The sequence below is a fragment of the Vanellus vanellus genome, assembly GCF_965231255.1.
Source record: "Vanellus vanellus genome assembly, chromosome: 3".
Taxonomy (NCBI): domain Eukaryota; kingdom Metazoa; phylum Chordata; class Aves; order Charadriiformes; family Charadriidae; genus Vanellus; species Vanellus vanellus.
In genome coordinates this window covers 110,942,825-110,962,024 of record NC_138907.1, presented here as the reverse complement: position 1 = coordinate 110,962,024, position 19,200 = coordinate 110,942,825, and the positions used below count along the sequence as shown (strand labels likewise).

At 40.0% G+C, this 19,200-nt stretch overlaps 1 protein-coding gene across 1 annotated transcript in view; it reads right to left on the bottom strand.

Moving 5' to 3' along the window:
* The window catches only part of RNF144A (ring finger protein 144A), a 63,149-nt gene that overhangs the window by 13,182 nt on the left and 30,767 nt on the right, over positions 1–19,200 (bottom strand). Inside the window, exon 3 of the mRNA XM_082481191.1 lies at positions 10,639–10,784. Within this exon, the coding sequence (XP_082337317.1) occupies positions 10,639–10,773 (135 nt within the window). The 5' untranslated portion in view covers positions 10,774–10,784. The remainder of the gene's footprint in view (positions 1–10,638; positions 10,785–19,200) is intronic.

Below are 19,200 nucleotides of genomic sequence, written 5' to 3'. Positions count from 1 at the left end.
TTAATACAAAGAATTAAAACGTCTGGCTTTTAATTTTCTTTCAGGAGACTTTGAGCAACAATTACGCCTATTTCTGATGATGGTTCTTTGACTTATTTCTTTCTCCTAACACCCAAAACCAAATAAAAAACATTGTAATTTTGTGGCCTTCCAGTACCTAAAGGGGGCCTACAGAAAAGCTGGGGAAGGACTTTTTACTAGGCATGTAGTGATAGGATGAGGGGGAATGGCTTTAAACTGGAAGAGGGCAGGTTTAGACTAAACATTAGGAGGAAATTTTTCACTTTAAGGGTGGTAAGGCACTGGAACAGGTTGCCCAGAGAGGTTGTTGACGCCCCATCCCTGGAGGTGTTCAAGGCCAGGCTGGACGTGGCCTTGGGCAACCTGGTCTAGTGGGAGGTGTCCCTGCCTATGGCAGGGGGGTTGGAACTCGATGATCTTCAAGGTCCTTTCCAACCTAAACCATTCTAAGATTTATGATAATTCCTGAGAAGGAATCTTGCTTTCATTGTTTCCACGTGGGGCAGCACTTATCTACCATCTACTTTGACAGAAAAAATGCATTCACTTGGTGCCTAGGGTAATTTTACAATACGAAATGGATGCAATTAAAAACAGTTGAAGATATTTTTGGTGAACATCTTCATTTTTTTAAATAGAAGAGCATACCTTTTTGAAAAGTTACAACAAATTAAAGAACACATTATTGCTCCTGTTGCAGGAGATGAGGAATGGCTTTGCAAGATGTCACCTTTTATTTGAGAGTTAGGCAGGGAAAAAGATTATCCTGTATTATTTTCTTAACAGCTGCTAGGTGGATTTTGTCAAAATGCAGATTTCTGACTACGCTAATGCCACAGATGCAAGTGCCAAGTCATATGGGAAATTTTATAAATAAGTCAATGGATTTGGAAAGGCCAAAAAAAGCATGAGAGGATTGCAGAGCCAAGTATATCATCACCATAGTTTGATTTATTTCTTAAAACTTTAAATGTATTTTATTGCTGGCACCAGGCCACAGCTGTCCCAAAACAAAACGTGCACTACACACAAAATTATCACATGCCGGTATTGGTGAAACATTTTAAAACACCCAAACACCTACTGATAAAATTGAAAGGGGAAAAGGAAGAAATAAAAGGAAAGAAATCTAGCATTTACCCAGTTCTAAAAAAGAAAGGGAATGAAATTTTTACAACGCATTTGTTAAAGGTGACTATTAAACGTAGATGAAAGCAGTTGCTATGGTGCAGAAATATTAACAAGGTAAACAACCTTCACCTTGGGCAGAGGATGACTAAGAGTTTTGCACTGTACTTCAAGAACACAGAGAAGGGCTGATACGTTTTTTCAACAAGGGAGATTTATTTTTTTTAACCAAAAAAAATCTGTTTCTAAAATTAGCAGGCTTAAGTTTCAATGCAGAGAGGGGAAATAGAAAATAACACTGTGAAGAAAGCTCAAACTAAACGAGAAAACATTACCAAGTAAGATGATTAATGCGTAGACTAAATTGCTGAAGTCTCGTAAATTCTGTATCATCTGTAATCCAGGATTAGATGAACTTCTAAAAACATACACACATGCATTTATAAAAACTTGCATTCAACCACATGAAGTCAGGAAACACTGGTTGGTATTTTATCATCCACATTACAAATGACATCAGGCTAGATGAATGTAAAGATCCCTTTTGGCCTTATATTTTAGGAAAGAATACGAAGAATATGAAAGGATATTGAGCGAGAAGCACTGATTTAGCAGTGTTTTGTAGCTACAAACCTATAGTCTATGGGTAGTTTTTGTGCGAAAAGGATACTAAGCCAAAGATCAAAATGTACGCGATGAGGCTACACAGATGAACAAAACTACTGCAACTACTTTTGATAGTATTTCATAATATTTTTACGTTCTGCATACCAGGTATTTTTTCTGTATATTCTTTATATTTCTCTATATTATTAATAAATACTGAAAGTGTTATCTTTTCTTCCCTTAAGACAGTGTAATACCAAGGTTACTCCACTGCTCTGTGCCAATTCCACTAAGCTACTTCTGCAGTCAGCCTGGTGAATGGGTATTTATACTGGTAGACACATTGTAAGTCTCTTGGGTAATGTGATGTAATATTCATTTTTAGCTTCAAATTAGGATAGTATATAGCAATACAGTGTGCAATACTCACTGGGGCAGGGGGAGAGTGAGTCAATGTTTCTCAGTACAAATAAAACAGAGAGGTGAATTTGGGTGTCTATGTTTCAGGTGGAGACTAATACTCTTGGAATAATAGCTCCACTCCCTTTAGTCCAAACGGAAAATTCACTCTGGACTAGGGAGCTTCTCCCTCAAGAAAACATCACTTTCTAGAAAGACTTTCCATTTAGACAAAGCTGAACAATCCCAAGAGGAAAAACTCCCCTAAAATAAGCAGCCTACAGCTGAGGTCTTCTCTGAAGAGGAGGAAAGAATGACAGAGTAAAGTCTGTCTGAGCCTGAGTATTCTTTATTCCTGAAAAGCGTGAATTCCTGTAGCCATATATAACCGTCATACGCTCCTTTTTTTTTTTTTTTTTTTTTTAAATATTTCAGTGGATACTTCTAACAGCAACAGGAGTGCTCATCTGGTGATAAGACAAATGCACTTTTAATCTTAGTGCTTCATAGAAAAAGAAAACTACTTTCTGCCTAATTTCCATGGTACACTTACAGCATACAAGAAAAATGTCAGATAAAAGAAAAAAAAAAAAACACACACAACAGTAGGTTCCTTGGAGAGCTTTTAAGCTTCTTTCAAACTTACTACATGGCCTTTTTGTGTAAAGTAGCAGTTATAATCCTGCTCAAATCTATTCCTATTTAATCACAGGCTCAACTTTGAAATACTCTTGCATTGCTGCTCCAGCATGCGCAATTCTCTATGGCAGATCAACAATCTGGCTTTTTAGTATCACCCTAATCCTACTCGGTTAACGAGTGACTTACTGGAAAATGTCTGTACACACTTAATCATAGAGATCTGTTTGAGGCATACACATGACCGTGAGAGTGATTTTTTTTCTTCTTTATTAGGTATACTGTCAGCTATACTGACCAAATCCAAGAACACAAGCTATATTCAACCTCACAAACCACCTAGATATCAGACAGATGTACATTAGACAGATGTTTAGTGTTTGTGATACTTCTTTGAACTTTAATAGATCATTTCCACTTCTACAGACATCTTCTCAGAGACAATAATCTACTTTCAAAGAAATCTTTACTATCAAAATTCTACATTTTTTATTAACCCTGCAGCTGATGTGTTATCCTTAAGAATAAATCACAAGAGGAAACAGTCACTTTTTTTGACATGCAGTAGTTCAAATCTACAAACTGAAAGCAGTGACAGAATAGTCTTACATGTTTGTTCTTTATATCCTTTGTTTTGCTGCAGAGACAAAAATTATGCTACACAAGTGTACAAAACCTTGACTCTAAGACAAGCACCTGCAAGGCTCTCCAGAGCTCTGCAACATAGAAATACCTAGTGCCCAAATTTGGCCTCATATGCTGTGAGCAAGAAGGTACACACCAAGAAAGGGATCTCATCCAGGATCAGAGATGGCTAAAGTCACAGCTGATAAATGTTTTCCCCAAAGTGGCAAGCAATTTGAAAAAGCTTTGTTTGACAGGCTTCCTGCCTCTACCTGCCCAACACTCGGCGTCTTTTTAAAGATACTTTATTGTTTAAAATTGCCAAGGGTAAATGCCTTTTCCTCCCCTCATGATGTCAGTTTTTAAAGACCGCACCTGCTCTTCTATAGCCCATCTTGTCAGCCTAAATTCAGTCACAGCGTCTTGCCTAGGGACAATGGCCAAATGGTGCCTTGGCTGGAGAAAATAAATGCCAACCCTGTGCTTCCACATCTCAGGATAAACCATCCGAGCACCCTTTCCTGAGATGTAAAAATTGGTCTTGTCCAAAAGTCCCTGTGCTCCCATCAGCTGGTGACTCCCTGCCAGGAGCAGGGACTTGCCCACTGCAAACACCACTGTGGTTAGTGCAAAGACAGCAGTTGATTTATCCTGTGGACAGCAGTGCAGATTTTGCTGCTTTAGCTCTACCTCTGTCCAAGTACTTTCTGCCAATACACCCAAATATGACACTTCTTTACTGACGCAAACAACTCACAGACAAAAGATTCACATTAGGGATGAGGTGCAGCACCCCTCTGCTTCAGCGCAGTCTCCAAACCCTCCGCATTGGAAAAACTGCACCCGTTGGGAGTACAGGGAAGTGTCAGCATCAGGCCATCAGTCAACAAATTATGAAGGTGAGGCAAGAAGAAATGCATGTATCAAAGATGCAGAGAGAGGAGCCCTGCTGACTTCTTCAGCTTAAGAAATACTAGAATATGGCAAACATCCGTTGAGACACAGCAATCAATGGCTGTAGAGATCATAAGGACCCAAGCAACAGGAACTAAATAAACATGAAAAACAAGCGCCTGTTCAAGCTGAATGTCTTAATAGCGAAAGAAAGGGAAGGCAATGAAGACTTACAGCTGCCTAGTCTTTGAAATGGTGCATTGTTTTTTGGGAGTATTTTTGAGGGAGTTTGTATACACATTTATATGAGTGTGTACTGTAAAATACATAGAAGATGAACAATTTTTCTTCAGAGAAATCTTTCACATCAGTAGGTAGTCAGCAGAAAATGGCCAAATGAGACAAGGATAATATCTTGCGGTTCATGCCTATCTTCATCTCTGAATAGATATTTCAAGTGGATGTACATGTAAACATTTTTTCACATTGGATTTTTACCCCTCCATTAGCTTGCATAAGCTGCCTCTTCTCACTTATTCCGGGCTGCAATTGGCAGAAACACACAGTGTAAACTTTTATTAAAGGAATTTGTTTTCAAATGTCAACATATGCAGGATGAAACTCAAATATTCAGGAGGCAAAAACAACAACAGAAAAATTCATTCTTCCCTTATATGGTTGTTTGAGAAATGTTTATTCTATTTCAGAACAGAATGAATATTTCTGAGTAGGAGGACAATACACCTGCAGCAAACAACGGACTTTTCACTTTCATGTGGAAAACATTATGCAAACAAAAATGAACTAGTTTTCTTAAGACCCAGATGAAGACAGATAACATTAATCTCATTTAATAACACCACAGAGGAGAGGGGAGACCTGAAGGCTCAGGATGAAGTTTAGTTTTCACTCAGGGTTCTGCAGTTCCCAACTGTACATAAATAACAAACTCTCCTATTTATGAAATAATTAAAGTTGGGAGTTTTGTCATCACAGTACCTACAAGACAAGTCAGAACCCAGCCAGCCATGTGAATTGCCATGCAAACACAGAGTGACGTCTAACCATGAAGCATCTACTGACAGATCACACGTCAAGATTAGCATCAGTTCTCTGCTAAGGTTCGGGGGAAGAGAGTACAAGCAGCAAGCTCTACGCTTTGCTAGCAGCTGGTGGGAAACAGGAAAACATCACAGCTGCTAAGAAGTACCCAGAGCTTTATAAAAACTCACAAGCCATTAGGTTTCCTCCTCCCTCCTGTTTCAAAGCAAGATCGCCCTTGGTAGAGGGGGGACAGCCTGGCCTGAGCCCGGCACTGCCCTGCTAAGGTGGGTTTCTCTGGGGAAGCAGAGACAAATCACACGGGATGGGGAAGGCAGCCAAGCCCACCTGCTCCCATCCACAGCTGCTCTTGGTACCTGCCTTGCCCCAGGGGAAGCAGAAGCTGATGTCACCTCATTTGGAGTGAGGCAGAAGACTAAGGAAATCATGCTTTTTCCTGTCTTTCAACTCAGAGGCCAGCAAAGCTCAGTGTGCTTCCAGTCAAGCATGGCAACAAGGAGAAAAAGGAAAAAAAAAAAACCAAATGCCTGCTGCCAGTTACAGGCAGAGTAATATCTGCCTTGCTGATCTTAGGGTCTTCCCTTCCTTTCAAGTCTTCAACCTACGAAGAAGCTGAATTAGGGGAATGACAAGAATTAAGTAGACATGTATAAATAGTCATGATCATGCAAATGCAGTAATGCTGGTTAAAGAGGGCTAGGGATAGCAGGAAAGTCTGTCACTATTCCACTGTCATGCTACTTGACATAGAATACATTTAGATATAGACTTAAAGCACAGTTCTACCAAATTCTGAGGGACACCTAAACGTCCAGGAAATATTAACCATCTGTCCCAAGGGCTTAAGATAGAGCCTATGGGTAAGAATCAAGGTACAAGTATCTATTAAACGGATATAAAATTGGCATAGCAGTGTTAGTTTCAAACATCACAAAGATGATCTACACGTCCACAGCTGGCCAACAAGAAATCAAACAAGCAGCAGAAAGTAGGTCTTAACAGTAGTTTTGTTATTTTCTTTTTGACTCTATGACCTCTCTCTCACATATCTGAATAGCACTCTCTTCTTCCACTGGTAACAGGGTGGATTGCAGAAGAGCAATCTCAGTAATTTTTACCAAAGACAAGTTCTCTCTCAGGCCTTGTATTTCTGCTAGGTATTTGCTTCTCTGGAGCGCCTGCTTGACTGGTTTTCTTGAGAAAGGTAAGCAACAAATCCTCTGACACCAGAATGATCAGCACTGCATAACATCTTGAAGGGAACTGACAGCCTAATGTGAAGCCAAGAGGTGCTTCACACACCTTCAGTAAGAGTAGTGCCATCACTGTACTTGCAACATGCAGTTTGGCACTTCTATGTGTATGTTTATATATGTAAAAATTATATATATACAAAAATACATGTAAATCCAGAATCACAGAACATTTCGGCAACTGATGGACTTCCATGCAAGAATATCAACTGGAACAAAACCTGCTGTAACTTTAGTATATATACAATTGGTAACACATCAAGGGAACATCCTGTCCTTTAAGACACATGAGAATTTCATCATAGATTGGTCAATGGTCAGAATTTCAGGCAGGAATTGGACTAAAATCGCTCCCTCCCTATCTCCCCTCACCCCCCAAAAAGCAAAGGCTTAGTAATAATGGAACAATTTTGGTGCAGTAACTAATACAAAATAAACAAAAAAAGCGATGCTCTGTTTGTTTTACTCTCCTTTTCCTTGCGTAAGGAGGTAAGTGTCATAAGGAAAGCTTTCTGAAGCAAACATGCAAAATTAATTACTTCTCCTGGGGCAAGCAACTGCTAAGTGACTATCTTGACATTTAGGCTACTAACTACCTACTGCGTGCTATTCAAGCAGGAAAATGTGATTTAATAAAAAGCAAGACATTTCAGCGTTTTGGCCCAAAAATCTGAAAAGCACACTTAAGGTCCTGTTGCTGACATGATTCCAGAAGGAAAGAGATATTAGTTTGCCCCTTGACAATACTCGGAAAACGACCAAACACAAGCCAACAGCAGATAGCTTGTTTTCCTTTCTACTCTCTGGGCTTTTGTTCTTCTGCTACCTTGAGCACTCCAACAACGGATACATTCCTAATGGATGAGATATACAAAACTTGAGAGAGCTCACAGCATTGTGTGCGCAATAATGATCATAACGATAAAAACCATAATGGAGTATTGTACTAACAGCCACAACTGGCAAAATAATACGACGGGAAATTGTAGAGTCTATGCCTTATCAGCAGAGGAGCGGCAGTCTGCTCTATTCAATCTGTGCCCAGCTCTGTCAGAGAGCAAGAGGAAACAGTGTCCCCATTCTATCTTTCTGAATAGCAATGTTATGTTATTGTATGTGTGTCGGGAAGAGACAGTCCTTCGTGAGATCTTTACCACAGCACCTCTACTGACAGAAATATTATAGGATCGAGAAATCTGCACGTTGATCTAAATTCTGCTTACATACCAGTAGCACTGCACTTGAAAAATCTCTTTGTAATACATACTCGTGCCGCCTCAGCTTGCTGGGATTCAGACAGAAGGGCTACAGCTAGGAGCAAGAGCTGCAGCAACAATAGTTTTCACACTTGTAATGGACATCCTTTTTTCTGTTTTGCTCATATCACTGCAGAGGCCTTCAGTTACCTCAGATCATTTACATAAAAGCAAGAAGCCAGAACAAAATTATACATTGGTCCATCAAAACCAGAACAGAGACAGTCAAATATTTCTCAGAGTGTATTTCCACTTATCCTAGTAAAATGTACTGAGTCTACTGTATGTAGATCCAAAGTCTTGAGTCAAAAAGGTATTTTTTTTCCTATTGGTTTTTAGTAACTTTAATTTGGTTGTTTACAAAAGACAGTTCATATTGAGGATTGCAACAATGATTTCCAGAAACACCAAGTTTCTGGAACTGGAGGAACACCAGGGGAGGAATCACAGAATTTTCAGAGTTGGAAGGGACCTCTAGAGATCATCTAGTCCAACTCCCCTGCCAAAGCAGGATTGCCCAGAGCACATTACTCAGGACTGCATCCAGGCGGGTCTTGAAAATCTCCAGAGAAGGGGTCTCCATAACCTCCCTGGGCAGCCTGTGCCAGTGCTCGGTAATCAGTGCATAGTTGTCACACTCTTCCACAACCATGGTAAGTGGGATGAACAGTCTTGCCTGACTTATTAGGGGAGTGTTTTCTTAGGCAAATTTATTAACCTGGAGGCTGTCCACAAGGTAGAGATGGAGGCCTTGGGTCTCAGTCATGCTGAGTTCTTGGGCTGCCAGAGATTTTTAGCTATTGCTCCTTGCAACTATTGGGATTGATTCTTATTTCTTCCCCACCGCCATCAATTAAAACAAGGGTAATATTATTTTCCTATTATTTCACAGGAAAACTTTAGGGTAAATAATTTTTTCAGGGCACTCAAATGTCACTGTAGTGAAGCTCATACACGCGGCGGACAAGAGGCAGACAAGGTACACTGGTTCGTTTGAACAGGACAAAACTGCATGAACTGTTCAAGACAATCAAATACAAGTGGCAAAAATGGACCAACAATTCCAGCTGTATAGAGTTCAACACAAGAGCATCTGACATTGCCATAGTAAGTTTACTTATGACAGATCCTAAGAACAGACTATTGGCAAAGGTTACATATTTAATAGCTATAACAGGTTATGTCTTTTGAAACAGCAGTAAGTCAGTAACCATATTCTACCAAGAAGAAATGGAAGATCAGTGGTGGCAGAAACATCAGAAGGAACAAGGTGGAGAGGAAGAGATATCTGGCACCCCAACCTTTCTGCTGCCACTTAAGTGTTACTGAAAAAAAGGAAATTAAAATATTCTCCGCATCCAGGCAACAGAGAGAGAGACAAAACTCAGCTGTAAATACTAGAACTATGCATTATGCAGTAGAGAACAGTTTTCATGAAGCCTATTATTCTGTTTTTCATGAAGCCTATTATTTTATATACCTTTGCACGCTTGAGCAAACACTCTTTTCAAAGTGCGTAACGAAGCAATACTTATTTTTAATTGGACAGGCACAGTGTTTGCAACAGACTGTATCTGTTTACCTGCCGGTGTACTCACTTTCTCTTTTCCCACAGAACATCAATGTTAAAGTTGGCTGCAACAACCTGAAGTTTTTAGAATATTACATTTATTAGAAACCGAGCCGTTTATATTGCTTCCTTTTTGCTGTTTTCAGTAAGCAACTAAAAGGAGTTGTCTGTTCTGCTGGCAACCCCCTATATCTTCTCAGTAACCATCAGAAAAAAAAAAATATATCTAGTATTTAAAAAAATTGGCAATACTTCCAGGAAGAAAAATAATATAGAAACAACTAAAAAATCCTTGCTTTTCAACATTGAAAAGAAAACCCCAAAAACCACAATTTTGTTGAAAAGGACTGCCAAATTGAAAATCACGCGATCCCATGTCTGAACCTATAATTTCTCAGGAGTTTATGACATGGTGTTAAAGTCTTTCAGCATCATGTCTCCCAGAAGTTATATTCTTACTGATTTTACTGTAATTTTTCTGCTGCTGAACCATCGTTACAAGGTTTTTGGTGTACCCACGCTCATCGCAAAATTAAAGGATTAACATTTTCACTCCAAAACATCATTAGGGATGGAAAACTACTACTGCTTTTCTTTCTCTAGTCATAAACTAGCAATACCCATTTACTGTGATGATGATCTCTGCTACATACTACACTTACATTCACCAAACAGTACTTAACTGACAAGATTCTTGTTATTCCAAGCACGCATTTGTGCAATATGGTAATGAAAACCTGTTATGTGATTGTAATTATGATACGGTGAAATCAGAATCTATAATATATTAAACACTTTTCTAGTTACAAGTGTATGCATGGCTCTGTTCCTGAAAGACTTGGGACTAAAGGTAAAAAACTAAACAGAACAACCACCAACCAAAACACCCCAAAAGCCAAACCACTGATAGATAAAAAGGAAAATGTGAATAATCTTGCAAAGGAGGTAATACAGCAGTATACATAACTGCTGAGTAAAAAATATTATTTTTTTTTTTAACAGGAAAACAGAAAAGTTTATTTGCTAGCATTTGTGGCAAGTATGCCGCAGTATTTACTTCCACAGCAGCATTAATATTTCAGGGTAAAACCCACTCAGCAGAAACCCACATGATTTCTGCAGTTAAAATTGTGCGTTTTTTTTTTTTTTTTTTTTTTTTTATACCCAATAAAAAAAGCAAACTCACCAGGGTACAGAAGATGCATTGGCATTGTGCTATTGTTGTCATCTGCTCCACAGGATATTCCCCAAGGCAGAGCTTGCAGGACACTAATGGGTCAAGTACCAAGTCCCAGGTAGGCCTATATCTTGCTGTAGTCATTGCAGAGCAGTCTGAAAAACAGCACAAAAGTAAAGACGCTCCATCACTTCCTTATTTTGATACTCACTACATTTCTGCTGCTGAAAATATCACTGTCAGCTGCTGCCTGCTCGCTATTTGGGAGGAAAAAAAAAAAAAAAATACAAACAGTATACATATGCTAAGTTCACAGCATCAGCACTTGCAGCGGGCTATACATCACCTGCCTGATAGAACATGCAAATAACAAGCAGAAGGGGAAGAAAAAAAAACTAAACAACCCCAACACATCATACACTCACAAGATATGACAGCAAGCAGGAAATATCCTTATGTCACAGACTTTTGTCAGACGTTATACATGCAAAAATCTCATCCCCAATTCCTGCCATTTCCACCACTAGTTACAAGCTTGCTTTCGCCAACCTTGATTTCCCATCACTTAAAATACATTCCTTAACCCCCACAACTCCTGCTACCCAGGCGAGACTCACAAGGTCTCTTTCATGAGCCAAGCATCTATTATGCCCCTTTTCCAGCCTGATGACACTGCAATTCAAACAGAGCCAGGTATTTTTGTTCCCAAGAGCATGGCAGATCGATCACTTTGCTGAGTTAATTTTAGAAAGAACGGTGAATATTCTGAGTATCCTCAGGATTTCTTAGCCTGCATTTTTCTCCCAACGCTTGCTATATGCCACGAACACAAATTTGTTACAGCAATAACCAACCAGGGGAAATAAAAACACAAGAGATGAGCTACAAGAAGAGGCTATAATACCCCTAATACCACCCTCAAGACAGCAACAGGATGTGACCATGCAGAGCATCTTTATCTTGGGCTTCAGGGCCCAAAAGGGCCCAATTAGTCATATGACTAACCAGAAAGAAAGAAAAAAAAAAAAAGTCGAACACATAATAAATGTATTGCCACAAAGAGGGAACTAATTTACAAGGTACACACATGAGAAAAAAACAAAAACAAAAACAACAAACAGCAAAATGAAAAACCACACACTCCCCCAGACATGTAGGGTAACTTATGTAGCACACCTCATCTTAACACCATATTTACTAGTATTGTTTTTTGTCACTGTGACAATGACCTTCCAATTGTGGGAAATTCACATCCCAAGGCTGCTGGGAGGTCCACATTACCTTGCCTCCCTCCTTCCCAAAATTAGCTTCTGCACACCAGCAGTTGATTACAGAATCTTTTGTTTGTCGATTTTTTTTTGGTGTGGGGTGTCCCCCCCCAATCAGCACTTGCAAGAACTGCTTATATCTAACTCATTATCTGCGAACTTCCCAAGACCTCCAGAACTGCAACAAATTAATTTTATGCTTCCTAGACTAGGTTTAGGCAGATGTTCAAGCAAAATATGCTTTTTGCCCCAAAGAAATCACATGGAGAGTTCAAAGAAGTGTTTGTGAAGTCTGAGTCTTTGACATGCAATTGATTGTGGACATGACTCCACCAAGGTCTCTAAATTCTCTGAAACGAAATGAAGATTTTGACACTAGCCCGCCATTCAGTCTAACTCATTAGAAGATGCCCTCTAAAAGGTACATAAAAGGACACCAAAAGAGCAGAGCCTAGTCATACTTGGTTCTAGTGCAGCCATCAGGGACGAGAGGGGGAGAGAAGGAAGACTAAACCACTTCATTTCCAGGGATGCTATGGATCACTTAGCCCAAAAGCCCACAGACAAACACCACACTGTTTCAAAGGAAACAGATGAAATAGTCCCACAGAATGGCACAGGAATAATGGCTCCACGTCACAAAACAGGACTTGTGCTGTGCAGTCCCTTCTGAGAAAGTCTGACATGGTCACATGAATGAAACCCCAAGATTTTTAAGGCTATTAGACTGCTTCTTTACAGTCAACTGCCACTACTTATTCATTTAACACAAGATATGAGCGGAAACTTGTTTTCTTCTTCCAAACTTTTGCTTAGCTGACATTTGCAGATAGACTCATGAAATATGACAGGCAGTCATCAAACACACCTGAACTAACTCTGCTATTAGTGCGTGTCCTTCATTTGTCCTGCCCAGTTTGTTATACATCTGTTGCTTATGGCAGAAAGCAGATAAGCGATGAAGAGGGATAAATTTAAGATAAGGATGTACTTGCATACATCAGGCAGACCAAAATCCTAGCAAGTTTTATGGTGAAGATGTAAAATCTGACACAATTCAGAGAAAAAGCTGGCCAAATATATTGATACAATTTAATCCAGACAAAAAAGAAATGTATATATATTCCATGTGGGTTAATAAGTGATAATAAAGGGGAAAATATTAACCTTTCATCTTCAAGGCTTACACTTACTCCCCAGGACTTTCAACAAAGGCTTACTGGTATCACTGTGGTAATCCCTCTTTTGCAGCACAACTATACTGCAGTAACACCTCACTGGGAAACACTTCTTTGTCTTGTGCTGCAAAGCAGAAGTGAATCAAAATTAAACCTCTTTCAAGCTGGCATCCAGCAGAAATTGGCTGCCCGATACAGTTGGCGTGTAATCCATGACGAGCTCAGCCACGGTGATAACAGAAAGCAAAACCTGAATGCAGCTTCAAATGGCAGCAGAGCCATTCCTGCTCACTCCTCCTGGCCAAACATCTTCTGCTGAGACAGCAACACGTGCAGCAGAGGCTGATTGCCTCCATTCACAGGAGTACCTAAAAAAAAATGCTTAGTTGACTCCTAAGGGTTTCTAGCCCATGCTGCCAAAGAAAACAAGTTCCAAGTTACCAAATTAGTCTTATATTTAATTTTGTATGCCACTTTTTCAAATAGAGTACAAATAGTACGAGATAGCATTGTACCACTTCACACCTTTCACTACTGCCTACTGCAGCATTATATGCACACACAACCATTACAAGCACAATTACTCACTAGATCTATGCTAAAATAGTCTTTAGTTTCAGTAATTAAAACTTACATTCACTTGCAAGGGAATAAATATCCATTGTCACTGGTGGCATTAAAGGAAGGATCAAGAAATCTGCCACCTAGCCTTGGAAAACATGTACAGAAAGCTACCGCATCCCAGTGGAACATCTCTGCTGGGTATCCCTGTAGAGGCACACAGGGAATGCAGCTTTCCAAAGCACAAACTAGGTCTTGCTTCACAAACACTGCTGCAACGAAATAACAATCTTCTGTGTTTACATCATGATGCTTAGGAAACCTTAAAAAAAAAAAAAAAAAAAAAAAACACACACACACACACACACACACAACCACCAAACTCACAAGATAACAACACAGAAAAAGCTACCTTCTGTCAAAACCAGATTAAGAATGTTCCATAGCTGTGGTCTCTTATGGCTTCAGATTGTATTCTCATGCTTCCTAGTGATTTGCAATGCTTCAGGGAGAATGCAAAGTAACAGCAAGAAGAAAGAAAAGGTAACTGAAAGGAGCTCTAGAGGAACAAAACATTGAAAAAAAGGCACTGGCATACCCCGGTGCTGGAGACGACCAGTTAGAGCACCAGCCAGTGGAAAATTCTGCTTGATGGTTTGGCTATCTGCAGGGAGGCCCCAGGAAACACAGCTAGTAAAGGTGTAGAGCAACAGTCCAACCCACCCACTGAACAGATCTTACCCCGATAACTGCTTAGTTCATTAGAGATTTAGTGTTGGTTACCAAACTCGGTACAAACATCAGTACTTCACAGGCCCCGATAACAAATCGCGCTGATGAAACAGAAAACCAGAAGAGAAGTTGGTCAACATTTCAGACTCCAAACTCCACTGCAGCCAAGGTCAGTCTCATTTACATATTTCTGCACTGTGGTCTGCAAAATATCTGGTAATACTGAAGTTGTAAGAAACCTGGCAATACAGCCCATCATTTTCTACGACAGCATCCCAAAGCAAGCTGGGAGTAGGAAACATGGAAACATAGAAAATAGCTTTAGTAATTGTTTGTCCAGATTCATAAGTAATCAGCAGGCTGACTATTTAATTCTGCAACGATGTGCATGTCCACACAAAACAGGAACCACTGCATAAGGAGACAGAAGTGACTGAAGTCTTGTTGCTGTAACACCACGTTAATATATTTAAAGTGTGTTCTGGGAGATGGGTATGGAGGGGAAAGGAATCTTTCATTATTTCTGCATAACAATTAATGAATTAAGTGAATACAAACTGGATTTCTGAACAGTAATCCCTTAGTTTTTGGTCCACCTACACAGACTGCATTTTCAAGCGAGAACAAATGGCTGACTTCATCTCTGGTAAGTCAAGAATAGAACAATTCTTTCTTTCCAGGCTTCAAAAAGTTGCAGAAAACAGTGAAACAGAAATACTGTGAAAACTTCTGTGGGAAAACTCTGTGAAAGCAGGAAACAACACAACTTTCTTCCATGCAAGTCATTCAAGAAATCGTAAAACAGTCTGATTTTTCTTATGACACTGTAGTCAAGTATTTCATGGCACTGTACAGTCAAGCTGCAGTTGCATCAAGTTAACACTTCACAGATCCATGACCAGCTAAATGAGAAAAAAAATGACTAGAAAATATGGTCGAATTAAACAGTCACACAGAGCACACTAACTGGTGGGTCTTTTTCATCAAGCAAAGCCCAAAATAGAGCTTTCAACAGAATCTTAAATTTAGCTTTAGATCAGGGATGGGTTTAATTTCTAAATTAAGGGCTTTGGTCCTCTCTCCCACCAGACAGCTAGTTAATCAGGTACACTTAAGTCATCTGCCTTAAGGAGTTATCTTAATCTGAATTTACTGACATGATAGAAAACAGCTCTTTTAGAAGTCAAAGGAAGGGATTTAAATAGGATTTAAAATTGGTTCTCATTCCTGTTGTGTCTCTGTCAAAACAGCTCTAGTTAAAATAATCCAGGCTACTAGCTGAAATCAAACACATCTGCTATAGTACAGTTTCAGTTTTGTGTATATGTATTTGTATATATAAATAAATATATGTGTGTGTATATAACCCCAAGCTACACGTCTTCCTACATGAAGTCAAACACATCTGTCACCGTACAATTTTAAATATTTTATATATAAAGTATGTTTACAGATTATATTTATACATTTAATATTTATAAATATATAAAAATAATACTATAGCATTTTATCCAGATTTTTTACTTATGTGGAAAGAATTGCACATTTCTGAAGTGGAGTCATCTGCAGAAAGGCTATTATTATACTGCACTCTGGAACTGGCACTGCCTGCCACATCTATTAAGTGACTATTTTAACTCACTGACATAATTCTGAGCCTTCCTATGTAGCCACAGCTGTAGCTCACTGCACACAATTCAATAGCTATCTCCAAAACACCCAGGTCAGCAGGGACTAGTTTCCATCATCAAGGTTGGTGGCTGAGGGTGTTCAGCGACAGACCTGCAGCTTGGATTATTTGTTACCCCTCTGTCAGTTTGAACTTGATGCCATTTTTCCTCTGTTCCTAGGCTCTTCCAAGGATCCTCAGAAGGATTAGATGGCTACGGAAATACGAAAGAAGCCTGCGTAGAATAGAAGCATAAAACAGAAGCCTGTTTTCTGTTGGTGTTGCCAGTCTTGATTATGCAAGAATACCATAGACTTATAGAGGGACATTTAAATGGCCGTATCAAACAAATCAATGAACAAATTCACCCACTAGGTAGATTTTACAGTTATAGAAGTTGACAGGCAGACATGATATCTCTCACTTCTCAATCCCAGTTAGTTAGTGGCATCTATCACTGTACTATATGTCTTTTGAGTCTTCATCCTCACAGAACTGCTTGGGAGGTAAGTAGAATAATTCTCTCTGCTAGATGTCAGAAAAACTAACGCACAGAAGACTGGATTTACGTAGACATTTAGGTTGTTAGAGAGGACTTGCTTACAGAGCAAGGTTGCGTTCCTTCCTTAGGTTCTTAAATCCTGCCAAATGCGCACCTAACTCTTAAGGCTCACTCATAAATCCGATCCATACTCAACTCCAAGTCCAGCAGCTATCAGCCCTCCTTTGAATTCCAGACAACTCCAACCAGTAAAGCCATGTTCTGTCTTCCAGCAGTGTAAGAGGCTGCTGTTTTCAGGTATAACTCTTTTCAACACATAAGGAACTTCAGATCATACAGAATACTGCAGAAAATCACGTCAACACATAGTCTATCGTGAACCCTTCAGACCTGGCCTTTAAGTCCTTACATTGGCTAACCGTCAACTCCAAGCTCACCATCTCTGTTCTTATCTTCAACCTATTCCAGGGCCCGAGCCCAGATGAGATAAAGCAGCATGTAAAAGCTTAGAGTACTGTCAGCAACTTCAATCTCCTAGCCAATACAGCATGTGGGAAACAGGCTCTTCCTTGAGCTGAAGGAATTATTCCAGGGACTTCGGTCCACCTCATGAATAGCCACTATTTCTTTGCTTTACTTTCCTGACTAATTAAAAAAACAGATATTTATATGAATTTAAATATATAATACATATGGACATGTATATAAATTTTTAATATATATACATGTATAAAGATTACATTCAAACATTCCAATGCCAAAGAAAAAAAGAGAAAGAACAGATGGTTTCTCACTAATAAGAGGTGCCTGAACAATAGCATCAAGAGTTAAAAAAAAAAAAAAAAAAAAAAAAAAAGGCTACTGGACCTCTTCTGGGACAAGTCACTGCTAGGGGGAAGTTAAAAAAAAAATTCTTTGCTAAATACCCAGCTAACTTTTTTTTTCTTGTTTCTTTTCCTGAGAAATTAGAGCATCTTTTAAATATTAGAAAAGTAATGGACAGCTAGATCCATGGATGCATTTGACCAGGCTCCCTACCAAATGCACAGTGGGTAGAAAGGAAGAGATATTATGGAGACAACCACAGAAAACAAACAGATTTTTAAAGCTCCAACTTCTAAAAGAATAGTGCAAATAGATATGCCACAAGCAGATCTTCCATCCACGCAGAAGTACCTCAGAGGGCAAGATCCTTTCATGTATCCCAAGAAATACAGCCGCTGAATAACGTGACAGAGCCAAAGACTTTTCTGACCTTGCATTTTCCTGTGTTTGTCACCAGCCCTGGTGCCACTGTGGCTTCTCGAAGCACTGCCAAACAGCAGCAACCTGAAATACACTGGGTGGGGCTGTTACTCAGACCCTGTGGGCAGGGGTGAAAGCATTTCAAAGGGGGGGGGGGGGAAAAAAAAAAAAAAAAAAATCATTTCACTCCATGTGAAAGAAACTGCAGTAAGCCAGAAGAGAAAGAACTGGAAGATTCAAAGGTATGGAGAAAAAAAAAACATAATTTAATAACAAGAAAAAAAGGGGTGAGAAGAAAGACACAGAGAACAAGACAGACGGGAAAAATAGGAAGAAAATAGGGGAAAGGAGGGTCCTGCACCTAGAAAGGAATAAGCCCAGACACCAGTACAGGTTAGGGGTTGACCTGCTGGGAAGCAGCTCTGCAGAGAAGAATTTGGGAGTCCTGGTGAAAAGAAATTGACCATGAGCCAGCAATGTGCCCCTGTGGCCAAGAAGGTCAATGGTATCCTGGGGTGCACTAAAAAGCGTGGCCAGCAGGTTAAGGGATATTATCCTCCTCTTCTACTCTGAGGCCACATCTGGTGTAGTGTGTCCGGTTCTCGGCTCCCCAGTTCAAGAAAAATAAGGAACTACTGGAGATAGTCCAGCAGAGGGCTACAAAGATGATCAAGGGACTGGAGCTTATGAGGAACGGCTGAGAGACCTGGGTCTGTTTAGCCTGGAGAAGAGAAGACTGAGAGGGGATCTCATCAATGCTTACAAATATCTCAAGGGTGCGTGTCAAGAGGATGGGGCCAGACTCTCTTCAGTGGTGCCCAGCGACAGGACAAGAGGCAACAGGCACAAACTGGAACACAGGGAATTCCATCTCAATACAAGGAAAAACTTCTTTATGTTGAGGGTGGCAGAGCACTGGAACAGGCTGCCCAGAGAGGGTGTGGAGTCTCCTTCCATGGAGATATATTCAGAACCCGCCTGGATGCATTCCTGTGCAACCTGCTGTAGGTGACCCTGCTTTGGCAGGGGGTTTGGACTAGATGGTCTCTGGAAGCCTCTTCCAATCCCTACCGTTCTGTGATTCTGTGAAAGAGATCCTCCTGGCTGTTTCCAGAAGAAGCATATTTTGTTGTACGGAGTAAAACAACTGAAGTGGAATTCCACTGCATTATGCCCCAAACATTCAATATCCCCAAAAGACAACATGAACAAAAGGACAGAGATGTGGTAACATTAAGCAACATTGATTAGATACATGAATTCTAAGCAATGTTTGACATCCAAGAGAGTACACAAGTCCTGGAGCAGCAGAGAACCTCAGGCAAGAGCTGGGATGTCCTTACACCATCCCATTTCCCAGCAGTGGTGTCCCAGACCCTCAGTTTGCCTCAGGACACACTCAGCAGCCAGAGGGAA